General features: G+C 50.2%; 1 protein-coding gene across 1 annotated transcript in view; it reads left to right on the top strand.

Annotated features, from left to right (window-relative positions):
- Positions 1 to 347: 347 nt before the first annotated feature.
- The window catches only part of ITGAX (integrin subunit alpha X), a 28264-nt gene continuing 12139 nt past the window's right edge, over positions 348 to 16472 (top strand). Inside the window, exons 1-21 of the mRNA XM_082358537.1 lie at positions 348 to 3530; positions 4105 to 4242; positions 4823 to 4925; positions 5421 to 5524; positions 5815 to 5885; positions 6039 to 6153; positions 7609 to 7739; positions 7871 to 8016; positions 8264 to 8417; positions 8722 to 8872; positions 9077 to 9150; positions 9316 to 9445; positions 9556 to 9698; positions 9848 to 9988; positions 10077 to 10286; positions 12479 to 12609; positions 12742 to 12899; positions 13042 to 13196; positions 13914 to 14045; positions 14134 to 14207; positions 14425 to 14566. Coding sequence (XP_082214663.1) covers positions 4182 to 4242; positions 4823 to 4925; positions 5421 to 5524; positions 5815 to 5885; positions 6039 to 6153; positions 7609 to 7739; positions 7871 to 8016; positions 8264 to 8417; positions 8722 to 8872; positions 9077 to 9150; positions 9316 to 9445; positions 9556 to 9698; positions 9848 to 9988; positions 10077 to 10286; positions 12479 to 12609; positions 12742 to 12899; positions 13042 to 13196; positions 13914 to 14045; positions 14134 to 14207; positions 14425 to 14566 — 2526 coding nt within the window. The 5' untranslated portion in view covers positions 348 to 3530; positions 4105 to 4181. The remainder of the gene's footprint in view (positions 3531 to 4104; positions 4243 to 4822; positions 4926 to 5420; positions 5525 to 5814; positions 5886 to 6038; positions 6154 to 7608; positions 7740 to 7870; positions 8017 to 8263; positions 8418 to 8721; positions 8873 to 9076; positions 9151 to 9315; positions 9446 to 9555; positions 9699 to 9847; positions 9989 to 10076; positions 10287 to 12478; positions 12610 to 12741; positions 12900 to 13041; positions 13197 to 13913; positions 14046 to 14133; positions 14208 to 14424; positions 14567 to 16472) is intronic.

Raw genomic sequence — 16472 nt, forward strand, 5'->3', positions numbered from 1 at the left:
GAATCAACAGACAAAGGATTAATCTCCAAAATACATAAACAGCTCATTTAGCTCAATATTAAAGAAACAAACAACCCAATCCAAAAATGGGCAGAAGACCTAAATAGACACTTCTCCAAAGAAGACATACAGATGGCCAAGAAGCACATGAAAAGCTGCTCAACATCACTAATTATTAGAGAAATGCAAATCAAACCTACAATGAGGTATCACCTCACACCAGTTAGAATGGGCATCATCAGAAAATCTACAAACAACAAATGCTGGAGAGGGTGTGGAGAAAAGGGAACCCTCTTGCACTGTTGGTGGGAATATAAATTGATACAGCCACTATGGAGACAGTATAGAGGTTCCTTAAAAAACTAAAAATAGAATTACCATATGACCCAGCAATCCCACTACTGGGCATATACCCAGAGAAAACCATAATTCAAAAAGACACATGCACCCCAATGTTCATTGCAGCACTATTTACAATAGCCAGGTCATGGAATCAACCTAAATGCCCATCAACAGGCGAATGGATAAAGAAGGTGTGGTACATATATACAATAGAATATTACTCAGCCATAAAAAGGAACGAAATTGGGTCATTTGTAGAGATGTGGATGGATTTAGAGACTGTCATACAGAGTGAAGTAAGTCAGAAAGAGAAAAACAAATATCGTATATTAACGCATGTATGTGGAACCTAGAAAAATGGTACAGATGAACTGGTTTGCAGGCCAGAAATTGAGACACAGATGTAGAGAACAAACATATGGACACCAAGGGGGGAAAGCGGTGGGGGCGGGGGGCGGCGGTGGTGGTGGTGGTGGTTGTGTGATGAATTGGGCAATTGGGATTGACATGTATACACTGATGTATATAAAATTGATGACTAATAAGGACCTGCTGTATAAAAATAAAATAAAATTCAAAAATTCAAAAAAACAAAAGCTGGATGTGACTGACTCATGATCCCACTGAGCTGAGAAGATGAGTAACTGGGGTGTCCACCCCTTCCTTGCTTATATCATCCCCTTCAATCGCCGTCTTTTTCTGGAAATGTCAAAGTCATGATTCACTGAAATAGGGCTGTGAGTTTTAGACACCCTAAGGTCTTGGCTGGAGCCTCACTGTCCTCATCTGTAAAATGAGTGCGCTGAATTAAGAACCCATCCTGTTCTACACTTTTATGATCCAAGTTATCCTTGCCAAAGGCAAGGTGCCTTACCTTGGCTTTTCTCTGAAGCATCATGGAAGTATGTTGGGCAGCTTGAGAGGAGAGATGGAGTCTTACTGGTCCAGGGTTCTTATCTTGTCCATCCTCACTCATCCAGGGTGGAACCCAAGTCTAAGAAAAGAGAGCGAAGGAAAGGCCAGGTTCAAGGTCCTTCGAAGGCTGGTGGTCTCTCAACCTGTCCACAACACCAACCCTGCGTCTCCCAGACTTCTTCTGGTTTAAATCATTTCTGGTTGTCTTTTATCCTCTCCAGCATCTGGGCCACTTCTCCTTTCTCTTTATTGGGTTTTTCTGTCACCATTTCCTCTTGGAATTGAACCCCTGCACCCTCGCTCTCTCCCTCTCTCAAATTTTCTTCATCGCCAAGAATTCCAGGACCTTTCTCCAGCCATGTTGTGTCTGAGGTCTCCTCAGGGCTGTTCCCCTCCGGGTGACATTGCTACTCCCGTCCATGTCCCCTCCCCCTCCCTCACTGTCCTGGCACAGCCCACTCCAGGGTCACCAACAGCCTCTGTAGCCAGATCCAGAGACTTCCTCATTTCTTACTTCACTCAGTGTCACTTGACCACAGCCCGTGATGCTGTTCACGCTCCTTCTCTCCATGCTGCCTTTGCACTGTGCCCTTCTCTCTCCTTCTTTGCGGACACTTTCTTTCCCCACCTTCTTGAGCCCCTATTCTGTGGCCATCATTGGCGTTTCCTTGGGACCCAGCCCAGGCCCATTTATCTCCTTCCTCTTCACACTCCCATCAGGATCTCATCCAGCACTTCTGCCGATGGTTTCAGAACTCATCTCCAGCCCAGACTTTTCTCCTGAGATCCAGCTCTGCACACCCTTCAGGATGTGGAGGCTTCCCCCCTTGGGAAGCGCACTTACCTAACACAGTAATCATCATAGCATAGTAAGGATAATAGTCAGTAATAAAAGCTCTTAAATATTCTTTCGAGCATTTTCACACTTACAAACTCAACTGTCCCAGCAACAATAGGAGGTGTGTATTTTTATTATCACCCCACTTTGCAGAGGAAGAAGCAAGCATAGAGAGGTCGGAAGAGCCCACTTTTTTTTTTAACTTTTAAAATTTTTATTTTTTAAAGTTTGTATTTTTATCAAAGTTATACATAGGCACAGTCAAATTATTTTACAAGTTTTGCTATGAAAAATAGCAGGCCCTTATCCTTTCCCTCCACATCTCCCTCCCTGGGAGCAGTCGTTTTCAATGAAAGAGCCCAAACACCTTTTTTTAAAATTAAATTAAATTTATTTTTATTTTTATTATTTTTAAAAATTTTTAGTGGAGTATAGTTGATTTACAATGTTGTGTTAGTTTCTGTACAGAAAAGTGAATCAGTTATACATATACATATATCCACTCTTTAAAATTCTTTTCCCATGTAGGTCATTACAGAGTATTGAGAAGAGTTCCCTGTGCTATACAATAGGCCCTTATTAGTTATCTATTTTATATATATAGTGTGTATATGTCAATCCCAATCCCTGAATTTATCCCTCCCCACCCCGCTTTCCCCCATGGTAACCATTAGTTTGTTTTCTATATCTGTGACTCTATTTCTGTTTTATGAATAAGTTCATTTGTACCATTTTTTTAGATTCCACATATAAGCGATATCATATAATATTTCTTTTTCTCCATCTGACTTACTTCAGGTCCATCCATGTTGCTGCAGATGACATTATTTCGTTCTTTTTTATGAGCCCAAACTCTTAAACACCATGTTTTGGTTTCCTCAACACCAAAGTTGCCCTAGCCCACCACCCGTCCCTCCTCCAGTACCCTCCAGCTCAGGGACCATCACCACTGTCCACGCCTTAGGGACAAGTTAGCCTTCAGTTCATCCCCATGGCCACCAGCTCACCCACAGGCCCCCATCACCTCCTTCCTGAATGATCTGTCTCCAGCTAGCTCCCAAGGAAACTGTGCCCTACACTTCTCCTCTTTCTAGCTTTCTGAAACATAAAATTGAAGATCTCAGTCTTCATAATTTGCTTCTATGCTTCCCTCTGTCCTCGAGATAAAATCAACAGGCCTTAAGGGGGCTTTCTGGGCCTAGGGCCTGCTTCCCCTTCCCTTCTCCCCCACTGACCTCATCTCTTGTCACTTCCTACCTCCCACTGTCTGGTTTCTATCACTGATTTCCTAAGAGGCCCTCCTGTCTCATGCCTCTTCCACAGTTGGCCAACCCTTCTGAAATACACTCCCCTCCAGTCAGTTGCCTTCAAGACTCAGATCAAGTGTCACCTCTTCGGTGAAGCCTTCCTGGAAATCCACATGCTTCCAAACTGGGTAAGATACCTTGTGACCGATGGGTACCTTCTCCTCTCACAGCAATGTCTTGCTGTTTACATATTTTTCTTCTCCACTGACCCCAGGGCTGGAGCCTTGTGACTTGTGTTTTCTCCCTCTGCTAACAGAGCACTTGCATAATCAGACTCAAATTAGACTTGTTGAATAAATGATAAACAAATGAGCAAATACCCACTCTGTACCCCCACCTAGGGTCCAGCTGCTTGAATCCTGGGCCCAGAGGTTTCCAGGTCCAAAAAGGAGGGTTCCTACCAGAGTTTCTCTTAGGGCCCTGACCCCACCTTGGCAGCTACCCTTTCCCCTCCCCAGGTTAACTGAAGTTTCAAGGTCAAGGGGAAACTTTTGCCAGTACAATGAGGGAACCTGGAGAGGTAGGGCAGGGCAGGAGATTTGCATCCACCCAAGCCTAGGGTGGGGAGACAAAGAGAAGCAAGTCATGTCATCTCTGGACGCAGAGTGTGTGGGCTGCCTGGCCCCTTTCTCTTCTTATTTTAGTTGCATTCTCCGCCCTCCACCTCTGAGTCATGCTGACAACTTCCCTCCCTACCTCCAGCCTCCTGTGCCCCTCTCTGTTTACTTGCTTTCTTGGCACCTTGGTCCAGCTGTTTCCCTGGTGGCTCAGACGCTCCGATGTCCATGTCTGACCTTCCAGTCATGACCAGGACCAGGATTTTCCTCCTCCTGTTGATGGGTAAGCTGAGAGTCACGACGAAGGGGGAGGAGGGGATGGGGGTCCAGGTAGGGAGAGAGATGAGAATGCATGCTTTGGACTCAGACATTAGGGGAGGGATCCGGAGTTATACCGGGTTTGGGATCTGGAGTTTGTGGAGGTTGAGAGGATACTGAACCAATTTTAGGGAAGTTCAAGAGATGCTGGAAGAGAGGCCAGTTGCCTGGACAATCCAAAAGTTTTTCAAGTAGGCAGAACGAGTCAATCTTATACTCTGTCCACTGCATCCATTTGGCCCCAAGTTTTCCTGGATTCTTCCTCACAGGAGCCCTGGGGGAGGGGTGGGGAAGGAGCGCCTTTAGAGCTTGGGCGTTGCTCTGTGGAAATGAAGAACTGAAACTTGCTAGCAGACCAGTGGGTGAACAGCTATCTCTGGACCATCTGAAGGAGAGAAGCAGGGCTGAGCCTGAGGGTCCAGAAGACCAGGAGATGCTGGGGCATTGTGCCTGGAGGGGACAGTGGGGGAGGGGGCTGGGGGCCAGGGAGATGGAGCAGAAGAGAGACCCTTCACCAAAGTGTGTCTCCTCACCCTCCTCCCCAGCCCTGGCTTCCTCTTTCTGCTTCAACTTGGACATAGACCAGCCAACAACCTTCCATGTGAACAGCGCTGGGTTTGGATACAGCGTGGTCCAGTATGCCAACTGGTGAGGACTGTGTGGTGTCTGGCCTTTGGCTCTCATCTACTCCTCCCCTGTCCCTCCCCACATCCCTCTCTTTATTCACAAACTCTCCTCTGTCTGCCATGGCAATTCCCGCCAAGGCTATGAAGAGTTGGACTGAAAGAAGGGCCATCTTGCCATCTCGAGGACCCCAGCTAACTTTATTTATTTCTTAAGCAATTACGAAGTGCCAGGCACCCTTTTGTGGGCACTGATTGCGTCCTCACAACAACCTTATGATGTAGGAATCCATCACTCAACAAATGTTTATTGAGCATCTATTACTAAATGTCTCAGGAGCCAGGCATACACCAGAGCATAAAAGAGACAAAAATCTCTCCCATGAGGAATTTAAATTGTTATTAACCTCCACTTTACAGATGAGGAAATTGAGTCTCAGAGAGGGGAAACAAACTGGTCAAGTGGCAGTCTGGCTCTGGCAGCCACACTCTTAGTTGCCGTGTTCTTTTCTCCCCCCAGGGTGGTGGTTGGAGCCCCCCAGGAGATAAAGGCTGCCGATCAAACGGGCGGCCTCTACCAGTGCGACTACAGCATGGGCAAGTGTGAACCCATCCTCCTGCCGGGTGAGTCACTGCCCCCGGTTGAGACCCAGGTCCAGGCTCCTGTGCTCTGGGGGCCTGTGGAGAGCACAGGAGACCCACTTCCTGGCTTCAGCTCGGTCTGCAGACCCTTACCCTCAGACAGGCTCCCTGACCCACTCAGAGTCTCCCCTCCCAACGCACCCCTGCACCCCCTTAACTCCATCAAGACCTGAGAGCCCCCTTCACCTGTCAGACCCCCTAATCTCCCAGAGGTGAGGTGCTCCCTGCCTCCTCTGTCCTGAGGGTGACCATGCACACATCTGTACCTTCAGTGCCTCCAGAGGCTGTGAACATGTCCCTGGGCCTGTCCATGGTGGCCACCACCAGCCCCTTTCGGCTGCTGGTGAGTTGCCCTGGGTCACGGGAGCATCCTGAGGGAAAGAGTGGGGACCTGGGGCTGCTGGTGCTGGGGGTCTCGTGAAGGGTGAAGGTGCTGGGATGGGAGGGTGGGACAGAAGCAGGGGCAACCCCTCCCACCAGGCCCCTCTGTCCACAGGCCTGTGGCCCCACCGTGCACCGTGCATGCAGGGAGAACATGCACTTGACCGGGTTTTGCTTCCTGCTGGTCTCCCCGTCCTGGCAGGCCCAGAGGATCCCGGCTGTCCTGCAGGGTGAGTGTTTGGGGCCACTGAGTCCTTTGAGGTACCTACACACATCTGACTCGGGTTTGCAGTGGAGCCAGAGACACCCCAAAGTGGATAAAAAAGAGGGATGCAGAAAAAAAATTTACTGGATGGTATTGTGGTTCCAAACATGGGCTGGAGGGGTCATCGCCTGCTTTTACACCTGCCCCATCACTGTCCCACCACAGGACCTTTCCTAGGACCTTTCCCTCTCTGAGCTTCAGTTTCTTCATCTGCCTGTGGGATAATATCACACCCAACACTGAGAGTAACGTACAATGATCCTCGGCCAGGGTTTAGCACAGTGCCTGGCATGTGGTGAGGGCTCAATTAATGCCAGCTGCAAGAATTTTTAGAGTGAAGGGCATTTATTTTCACACAATGCACCCTGCAGCACAGCCAATTAGTTCATGCAGCAGGCTGGGAAATGGTGTTGTGGGTGCAGGCAGTCTGAGTAGTGTGTATGCATGTGTGTGGATGAGTATATGTGCATGTGTGTATGTACGTGTAAGTGTATGAGTGTGTGATGTATGTATACATGTATATGTGTGTGTTGTGTTATGTGTGTGTGTGTGTAGTGTATGTGTATATGTGTATGTGTGTATATGTATGTGTGTGTGTGTGTGTGTGCATGTTGAGGCACAGGGCCCAGCTTCCTTGGTGCTGACAGGGAAGGGGGATGAAGAGGTGGAACAGTGAGCTTTTCAGACCCCCCCTGGGGCAGGCCGAGGCCCCTCCCTGGTTTCACATTCACACTCAAGCCGTTGGGGAGACTGACGTCTGGGGCCCTGAATGGGGTGCCCCTCCCAGCACCTCCTAGGTTCTAGATTCATCCACAGGTGCCTGGGTTACCATCAGGACACCCCTCTGTCTGATGGGAAGCCTTGGGGGCAGAAGGGGGCAGCTGGGAGCTAGATAGGAATCTCCCTGAGCAGGCCAAGCCAGGAGAGCTTCCGCTTCTGCGGACATATTCTTCGCTTACTCTGAGGAGAGTGGGGTCCAGATTGCAGCTGAGGACAGCACAGGACCAGTGTGCCGCTGTTGCCAGGGATGACATTAAAAATATTTAACAAAAGTACAGTTTGGCGCTGACCAGCTGGGGGTATACCCGGGCCAGGGGCTGGAGCAAGGTTCTTTTAGTGCTGGATGGTGGGCATGTTGGGGGAGAAGGTGTGGTAGGGTCAGGGGGCGGGGCACGGACAGCCGAGGAAGAAGGAGGGGCCCCCAGCCTCTCACCATCTGGATTGGAGGAATTGTTACTTTTTTATCAACCAGGTGTGAGCAGCTGAATCACAGATGTGTCCTCTTTAGAGACTTCAGGAGACCAAAGGGCCCTGCTCTCGGCAGGAATTAGGGCAGCCCCTGGGAGGGTGGGTTCTCGTGGCCAGGAGGCCTGGGCTTTGGGAGTGTCCCTCGGGGGACTGGTGCCACCTCCTTCTCCAGAGTGCCCGAGGCAGGAGCAGGACATTGCCTTCCTGATCGATGGTTCAGGCAGCATCTCCGCCACCAATTTTGCCAAAATGCTGAACTTCGTGAAGGCTATGATGAGGCAGTTCCAGCGTCCCAGCTCCCAGGTGTGTCTCCGGGGAGGGAAGGAAAGGGCGCAGCCGCCCCCTCGCCCTCCCCTCCCCGGGGGAAGCTTGTGGGAGGAACCCCAGGGTTCTGGTGCCTTGGCCCGGCCCCCAGCCCTGTGTGGTTCTCCCAGTTCTCCCTGGTGCAGTTCTCCCACAAGTTCCAGGTGCACTTCACTTTCAAAGCCTTCGCAGCCAGCTCAAACCCACTAAACCTGCTGAACTCCGTACAGAAGCTGAGTGGGTACACGCACACGGCCACAGCCATCAGGAGGGTCACGTGAGTCCTGACTCCTCCCAGGTCTTCCCCCAGAGCATCTGGGTCTTCCTTTGGGCCGCATCTGTCTCCAAGAGGAAGGGAGAGATGGGTACTGGAGTTCAGCCTGTGGTCTCCCCACCAAGCCGGGGGCCTCCGTGTGGGACGGGGGCATCACAGAGGAAGCGGCATCTCTGTGTTCTCACAAAGGCATCAGAGGCTAAGCAGCAGCTCTGTTCATTGACCTCTGGACCCTCATCTTCTCTGACAGAGAACAGCTGTTCAGTGCCTTATATGGGGCCCGAAAAGATGCCTCCAAAATCCTCATCGTCATCACTGACGGGCAGAAACAACGGGACCCTCTGGATTACAAGGATGTCATTCCCAGTGCTGAGGCTGCTGGCATCACCCGCTATGCAATTGGGGTAGGATGTGGGGGTGCCCTCCCACTGCTTCCTCCCCTCTCGTCCTCTTAAGCCACCTTCCCTTTCAAGGACAGAAACCCCAGCTCTCTCAGCTTCTACTTCAGGATGAAAACTCTGGGTTCCAGCCTGGGGTATCCTCATCCTTTCCCTAAGCTCCTTGCTGAGGCTGTCTGGGCCTCATTTTTCTTGCCTGTACACTGGGTGTAATAATATTAACCTTGCAGGGTTATTGGAGGATCCCAGCATCCAGCAGGCATATTATAGTTATGATTATTTTCACTGAATTGTTCTTTGCTGGGAACAGGTGGGATTGGCTTTTCAAAATATACATTCCTGGCAAGAATTAAAGGACATCGCATCGAAGCCCTCCCATGAACATATATTTAAAGTGGAGAACTTTGATGCTTTGAGAGACATTCAAAACCAACTGAAAGAGAAGATCTTTGCCATTGAGGGTAAGTCAGAGATGGAACTACTCACTTCAGAAGCCCTCAGCCATAAATGTTTTTCCTTCTAGAACCTGGACCCCTATGTCATGGGCCAGTCTCTCCCTTTGGATATTAGTCTCCAACATGTGATCCTCTTAAAGCTGAGATCCTTCTTGAACCTGGCAAAGCCTATCTTTCCCCATGGATCCTAGGTGTCATGCCTTTCCCCAGGTACGCAGACCATAAGCAGCAGTTCCTTCGAACTGGAGATGTCCCAGGAGGGCTTCAGTGCTGTGTTCATGCCTGTGAGTGGGGCCCCTTTCAGGCCACTGATGTAGGGTGAAGCAGAGATGGGAGGAGGGAAGGCAAGAGTGGGTATCAGGCGAGTGGGCGGAACCATCGGCAGGCATTGTTTTGGAATAGGCTGTCTTCTTCTTCTTCCCACCTGCTCTGGAATCCTTTCCTCCCAGGATGGACCAGTTCTGGGGGCTGTGGGGAGCTTCAGCTGGTCTGGAGGTGCCTTCCTGTACCCCCCAAATAGGAGCCCCACCTTCATCAACATGTCTCAGGAGCACGCGGACATGAGGGACTCTTACCTGGGTGAGGCAAGGCTGTGGTCGGAGGGCCGGGCGGGAGATGGGCTGCCTGGGAAGGGCAGGGGCCCGGGGGTGGGGAGTGGAAGCCTCTGTGCTGAGGCCCGGTCCCTTCAGGTTACTGCACAGAGCTGGCCGTTTGGAAGGGGGTACACAGCCTGGTCCTGGGGGCCCCCCGCCATCAGCACACCGGGAAGGTTGTCATCTTCACCCAGGTGTCCGGGCAATGGAGGCCGAAGGCTGAAGTCACAGGGACCCAGGTTGGGTGTGGAGGAGGGTCTCCAGGGCAGAGAGGGAGAGGAAGGGGGTGTGGGGCCCAGCAGGGAGGGGCCGGTATCTGGGGAGAGGTGGGACCTGGCCCAGAGCGGGTGCAGGGGTAGGCAGGATGACTCCACGCTCTGCCCTCCAGATCGGCTCCTACTTTGGGGCCTCCCTCAGCTCCGTGGACGTGGACAGAGATGGCAGCTCCGACCTGGTCCTCATCGGAGCCCCCCATTACTATGAGCAGAGCCGGGGGGGGCAGGTGTCTGTGTGCCCCTTGCCTCAAGCGGTGAGTGGCTGATGAGACCCGGGCTGGGTGGGGTCTGGGTGTGGAGGGGTCGCCTGGGTTGAGCCCTGACACTGTTTTTGTTCTGCAGAGGGCTAAGTGGCAGTGTGGTGCTGTCCTGCGAGGGGAGCAAGGCCACCCCTGGGGCCGCTTTGGGGCAGCTCTGACGGTGCTGGGGGATGTGAACGGGGACAGGCTGATGGACGTGGCCATAGGGGCCCCGGGAGAGCAGGAGAACCGGGGTGCTGTCTACCTGTTTCACGGAACCTCGGGACTGGGCATCAGCCCTGCCCACAGCCAGGTGAGGCCCGGTCACTGTCGCAGTTGCCACAGCAACCTCCTCCAGGCTTTTCCCTGTCTTTGACACTGCTGCCTGGAAAATCCTTTTTTCCCTTATCTTATCTCTTTTGTCCAGCACTGAGCACCTAGTAGACAGCAAGCAAAATCTGTGGACTTTGAGGAATGGAAACATTGATACATTCCCTGCTTTGCATGGTGACTTGATACTTGAGTGGGTTCTCCACCCAAGACTTTTAGTTCCCCAGCAGTTGTACACTGTACATAGGCCAGGCATTAGCAAACGCATTTTAGAGATGAAATCTGGGGCCTGGAGAAGATAAGTGCCTTGACTTGTCCAAGGTTTATAGTGGATCGAGAATGATGATGAGGGAGGTTCCAACCTCCTGACTCTAACCCAATGCTCCGTCTCTTGGAGCCTTCCTTTGCCAGTCAGTTTAGTTCTGGTGGCCTCAGTCTGCCTGTCCACTCACCCCTTCCTCTCCTTGGATGCCATGACTTTACTCTCTCCTGCCATCAGTAATCCTGCCAAATGCCCATAGGCAGGAGCCTTTCACCCAAGGGGGCAGGGTTCCCTGAGAAGGGAGGGCTACTTCCCCTGGCAAAAGTTAAGGAAGCCCCAATTAAAAAATAAGGAAAGGATCTGAAAAGACTTTTCTTCAAAGATGATATACAAAGGACGAATACGCACATGAAAAGATGTTCAACATCATTAGTTACCAGTCATCAGGAAATCAAAACCACTTCACATCCACTAGGATGGCTAGAATCAGACAGACAGATGACAAGTGTTGGTGAGGGTGTGGAATACCTGGCACTCTCATCCACTGCTGGTGGGAATGTAAAATGATGCAGCTACTTTGGAAAACAACTCCTCAAAAGGTTAAGCACAGAGTTACTCTATGACCTGGCAGATCCACCCAAGAGAATTAAAAACATGACCACACCAAAAAGGTTATACGTGATTGTTTATATTAGCATTATTTATAATAACCAAAAGGTGGAAATAACCCAAATGCCCATCAACTGATGGAACAGATAAATAAAATGTGGTATACCCATACAATGGAATATTATTCAGCCATGAAAGGAACGAAACACTGACACATGCTACAACATGGATGAACCTTGAAAACATTATGCTAAGTGAAAGAAGCCAGACCCAAAGGACCACATATTGTATGATTCTATTTACATGAAATGTCCAGAATAGGTAAATCCATAAAGACAGAAATAGATTAGTGGTTGTCAGGGGCTGGGGTGTAGAGGAAAATGAGGGACGTGGGGATGACATGGTGGTGAGATCAGTTCTCCTGTGCACAAGGCTGTCTGGCTGTGTTTGTACTATTTCTACCCCCTCTTCCTTGGTAATTGGTAAATTTCTCTTTCATTTTATTATTACTACTCTCAATGTCTGCCAGTCCCATCAATGCCCAGAGATTTAAAGGGCATATTCTTAAAGGGACTGGTCGTTACAGGAGCCATGGAAATAAAAGGGGAGGGACCCACAGGGCAGGTGGTCCAGGAGCGTAGAATCTGCATATGGGTGCAGCCCCTCCCCATCCCGACCTGGTCCCACCTTGCATTCTGAAGAGACGGGGTGGCTACGGAGAGCAAAAAGGGGTCTTGGGCATGAGGTCAGAGAGTCTGATTTCAAGTCTGGAATTGGCCTCTTAAAGGCCCTATGGCCTTGGCACCATCTGCAATGTGGTGGGTAGGGCTGGAGCCCTGATACTCATAATAGTAAGTTACTGACTAGTGACCATACGTCAGGTGTGGTTCTAAGAACTCCATGAATTAATTCATTTAATTCTCTGAGGTGTTATTATCCCAGCTGAGGGATAAGGAAACTGAGGCACAGAAAGACTGACTCCTGGCCTAAGGTCCCATGGCTCATAAGTGAAGGAGCCAAAATCAGAACCCAAGACTAACTAGCTGAGTGAGTGAAAAAAACTCAGGTCACCAGGCCAGTCTTTCCATCTCCACTTCTTCATTTATGTCCTAGAAATCTTCCCTTGTCTCTAGTCACCATTTTCCCATGCCCACCTCTCTCTTTAGGCACTTCTTGGAGATGTCTTTTTACTGCTCACCCCTTCGTTCTGTCTCCCATACCCCCAGCTCCCTGCTCCTCTCGTTCTTCTGTTCAACTTGTTTCCATCACCCCCCAACCTGAATTGCCTCTCCCTCTCTGGCCAGCGGATCACAGGTGCCCAGTTCTCCCCCAGCCTCCAGTATTTTGGGCAGTCGCTGAGCGGGGGTCAGGATCTCACCATGGATGGACTGGTGGACTTGGCTGTGGGGGCCTGGGGGCACGCGCTGCTGCTCAGGTGAGAACAGCCTTCCCCAGACACTCCCCGGGTGGTCCTGGGTCTGCCTAGGACACCAGCCTCCCTACCTGCCCTCCCAGGTTGTCCTCCCAGGACCAAGGGCCTGTCCTCAGCTCAGTGTTCTGCCCGCAGGACCAGACCTGTGCTTAGGGTGTGGGCAAACATCCGCATCACACCTCCAGAGATCACCAGGTCTGTGTATGAGTGCCACCAGCAGCTGGCCTTTGCCCAGTCTCTGGGTGAGGCCATTGTCTGCCTTCGTGTTTCTCAAAGTCCCAAGAACCGGCTGGGTGAGTTATTTCCCCTCTGACTCAGGATGCCCTGACCCTGGGAGTCTCCAAGCCCGGGACTCCTGTCTCCTACCTTGCCCCTTACCCAGCTGGGAAGTTCCTCACTCTCTCAGCCTTTTCTATCCCCCGCTTTCCCTTACAGCTAACCTCCAAAGCGTTGTGACCTTTGACCTAACCCTTGACCCTGGCCGCCTGAGTCCTCGTGCTGTCTTCGAGGAGACAAGGACTCGGAATCTGACTCGTGTTCGAGACCTGGGGCTGACACAGCACTGCGAGCCTGTGAGGTTGCTCCTGCCGGTGAGGGGGCCTCAGAGTCCTGGGAATAGAGGCAATTCTGAGGCTGGCAGGGGGCTGGGCAGGGAAAGAACGGGTGTGTTCTGGTCCTCGCTCCACCCCAGCGTGGCACACAGAATGCAAGAGGTACTTGAGGTACTGGACACATGTTGGTGGAGTGAGTGAGGGAATGGATGGATGAGGTTGGCTGCATCTGCCAGAGGCTACACGGCTGGATTTCAGGAAAAAGGATACGGCTGCTTCAGAGAGCCATGGGGCAGTGGGGATGGGATTCTTTTATCCAACTCCTCCTCTGAGACAGGCCCTGTCCTTGTCACCAGGGACCCCGCAGTGGACAAAACAATCATGCCCAGGGGGAGCTCTGGGGGAAGATCAAAAGTGATCAGATTCCTAAATAATAGATGTCAGGTAGTGATGAAGGCTATGAAGAGAGATAAAGCCGGGGAGAGAATGGAGAGGGGGTCGGGGGGGGGTCACCGGGAGCAGTTTGGGGAGACCCTGAGTAGAGTGAGTGAGCCTGTGGGAGGCTGCGGGAAGGATGTTCAAGACCAAGGACAACCACAGCAGAGGTTCTGCACGCAGGATCCTATGGATGAGCATTTATGGGGGGTGGGTAGGTACCACTGTTACTCCATTTTACGGATGAGGAGACTGGACCCAGCTAGTGGCTGCGACAGTGCGTTTCTCAGCCAACTGCTCCCTCCAATGTCCATTCTCCAGGCCTGTGTGGAGGACTCGGTGACCCCCATCATCTTGCGTCTCAACTTCTCCCTAGTGGGCAAGCCTGTCTCTGGCTTTGGAAACCTCCAGCCTATGCTGGCAGTGGATGCCCAGAGATACTTCATGACCTCTGTGAGTCCTGGTGCTGGGCTCTTCCAGAGAGGGTGGAGGGTGTGGACTCCAGATCTTGGGGAAAACCCTGCTTTCCCTTCGCTCTCAGCTCCCCTTTGAGAAGAACTGTGGTGCCGATCACGTCTGCCAGGACGACCTTGGCATATCCTTTGGGGTCTCCGGGTGAGCGTTCAGCCCCTGAGACCTCCCCTGGTCCCCCAGCCCCCTTCCTGGAACCTGGAACTCCTGCCCCTGGCTCTCCCTAACATCTCTACCCAGTGCTCTGGACCCAGACATCCTGTCCCCATCTCTCCCCTGCTTTCCTACTCTGTGTTTCATCCCCACACCATTTCCAGCCTCAGTCACAGAATCACCTCCTCCCCTCTACCCCAACACCCAGCTTGAAGACCCTGATTGTGGGGAGTAACCTGGAGCTGAACTTGGAAGTGAGAGTGTGGAATGATGGCGAGGACTCCTATGGAACCACAATCACCTTCTTCTACCCGCCGGGGCTATCTTATCGACGTGTGGCAGGGGGCCAGGTATTGTCCTCTCTGGGGAAGGAAAGGCTGATGGCGGGGGATCAGCAGAGACTCCTGTGTTGGGTTCAAGGCTCAGGCAGGGCTTCCATTGTTTAGCAGCCTCTTGTAAGCCAAGAGGGCTGGGCTGATCGTGGTTGGGTGGATGTGGTTGTGTTGGCTGGGGCATGCATTGGCTCATTCTGTGTTCAACTCTGGGCTTGGCATTTTAAGAACGACCGTCAGGAATGAGTTCCCAGGAGGCTGCTAATGTGAAGAGAGCAAGGACCCTGCCTTACATTTCTTTGTATTCCACATCGTATCAATATTCCTCTTTTAAAGGAAAACATATCTCGGCCTTCAAATACTTTATTTTATTTTTTTAGCATCTTTATTGGAGTATAATTGCTTTACAATGGGTGTTAGTTTCTGCTTTATAACAAAGTGAATCAGTTATACATATACATATATCCCCATATCTCCTCCCTCTTGAGTCTCCCTCCCACCGTCCCTGTCCCACCCCTCTAGGTGGTCACAAAGCACCGAGCTGATCTCCCTGTGCTATGCAGCTGCTTCCCACTAGCTATCTATTTTAAAATTGGTAATATATATATAAGTCCATGCCACTCTCTCACTTCATCCCAGCTTACCCTTCCCCCTCTCTGTGTCCTCAAGTCCATTCTCTACATCTGCGTCTTTATTCCTGTCCTGCCTCTAGGTTCTTCATAACCACTTTTTGTTTTTATAGATTCCATATATATGTGTTAGCACACAGTATTTGTTTTTCTCTTTCTGACTTACTTCACTCTGTATGACAGACTCTAGGTCCATCCACCTCACTGCAAATAACTCAATTTTGTTTCTTTTTATGGCTGAGTAATATTCCATTGTATATATGTGCCACATCTTCTTTATCCATTCATCTGTCGATGGACACTTAGGTTGCTTCCATGTCCTGGCTATTGTAAATAGAGCTGCAATGAACATTGTGGTACATGACTCTTTTTGAATTATGATTTTCTCAGGGTATATGCCCAGTAGTGGGATTGGTAGGTCGTATGGTAGTTCTATTTTTAGTTTCTTAAGGAATCTCCATACTGTTCTCCATAGTGGCAACAGCCCACCAACAGTGCAAGAGGGTTCCCTTTTCTCCACACCCTCTCCAGCATTTATTGTTTGTAGATTTTTTGATGATTCGGCCTTCAAATACTTTAAAACACTGTTCTGGGGAATTCCCTGGTGGTCCAGTGGTTAGGATTCGGTGCTCTCCCTGCTGTGGCCCGGGTTCAATCCTTGGTTGGGAAACTAAGATCCCTCAAGCTGTGCAGCGTGGAAAATATAAAATAAAATAAAATAAAATAAAATAAAAAAGTAAGTAAAATAAAATACTGCTCTGTAGAAGAAGGAGTGGATTTATTGGTTACTCTAGATCAGAGCTTGGCATACTTTATCTATAAAGGGCTAGATAGTAAATATTTCAGCTTTGTGGGCCACAGAGTGTCTTCACATCTTCTCAACTCTGCTGATGTAAGGTGAAAGCAGCCATTGACAATATGTGTATGAATGAGCATGTCAACCATTGACAATATGTGTATGAATTTACTGTGTGCCAATAAAACTTTATTTATAAAAGTTGGTGCTGGGCTGTCATATGGCAATCCCTCTTCTAGAGGACAGAACTAGGACCACAGGGAGTCAAAGAGAAACAGATTTTTAACAAAAATTTTATTATGAAAAATTATGTTAAGCATTTACAAAAGAAAAGAGTAGTTCAACAAACCTCCCCCAAAATTACTGCCCAGATTCAACAATGATCAACATTTTACCACATTTATGTCACCTGTTTGTTTTTTCTTTTCCCTTTGCTCAAATATTTTAAAACCAATCCCAGACATCCTGTCATCACACACCTTCCTATTTCACTGTTATG

Source organism: Balaenoptera borealis (genome assembly GCF_965194805.1).
Source record: "Balaenoptera borealis genome assembly, chromosome: 16".
In the NCBI taxonomy this organism is placed as follows: Eukaryota; Metazoa; Chordata; class Mammalia; order Artiodactyla; family Balaenopteridae; genus Balaenoptera; species Balaenoptera borealis.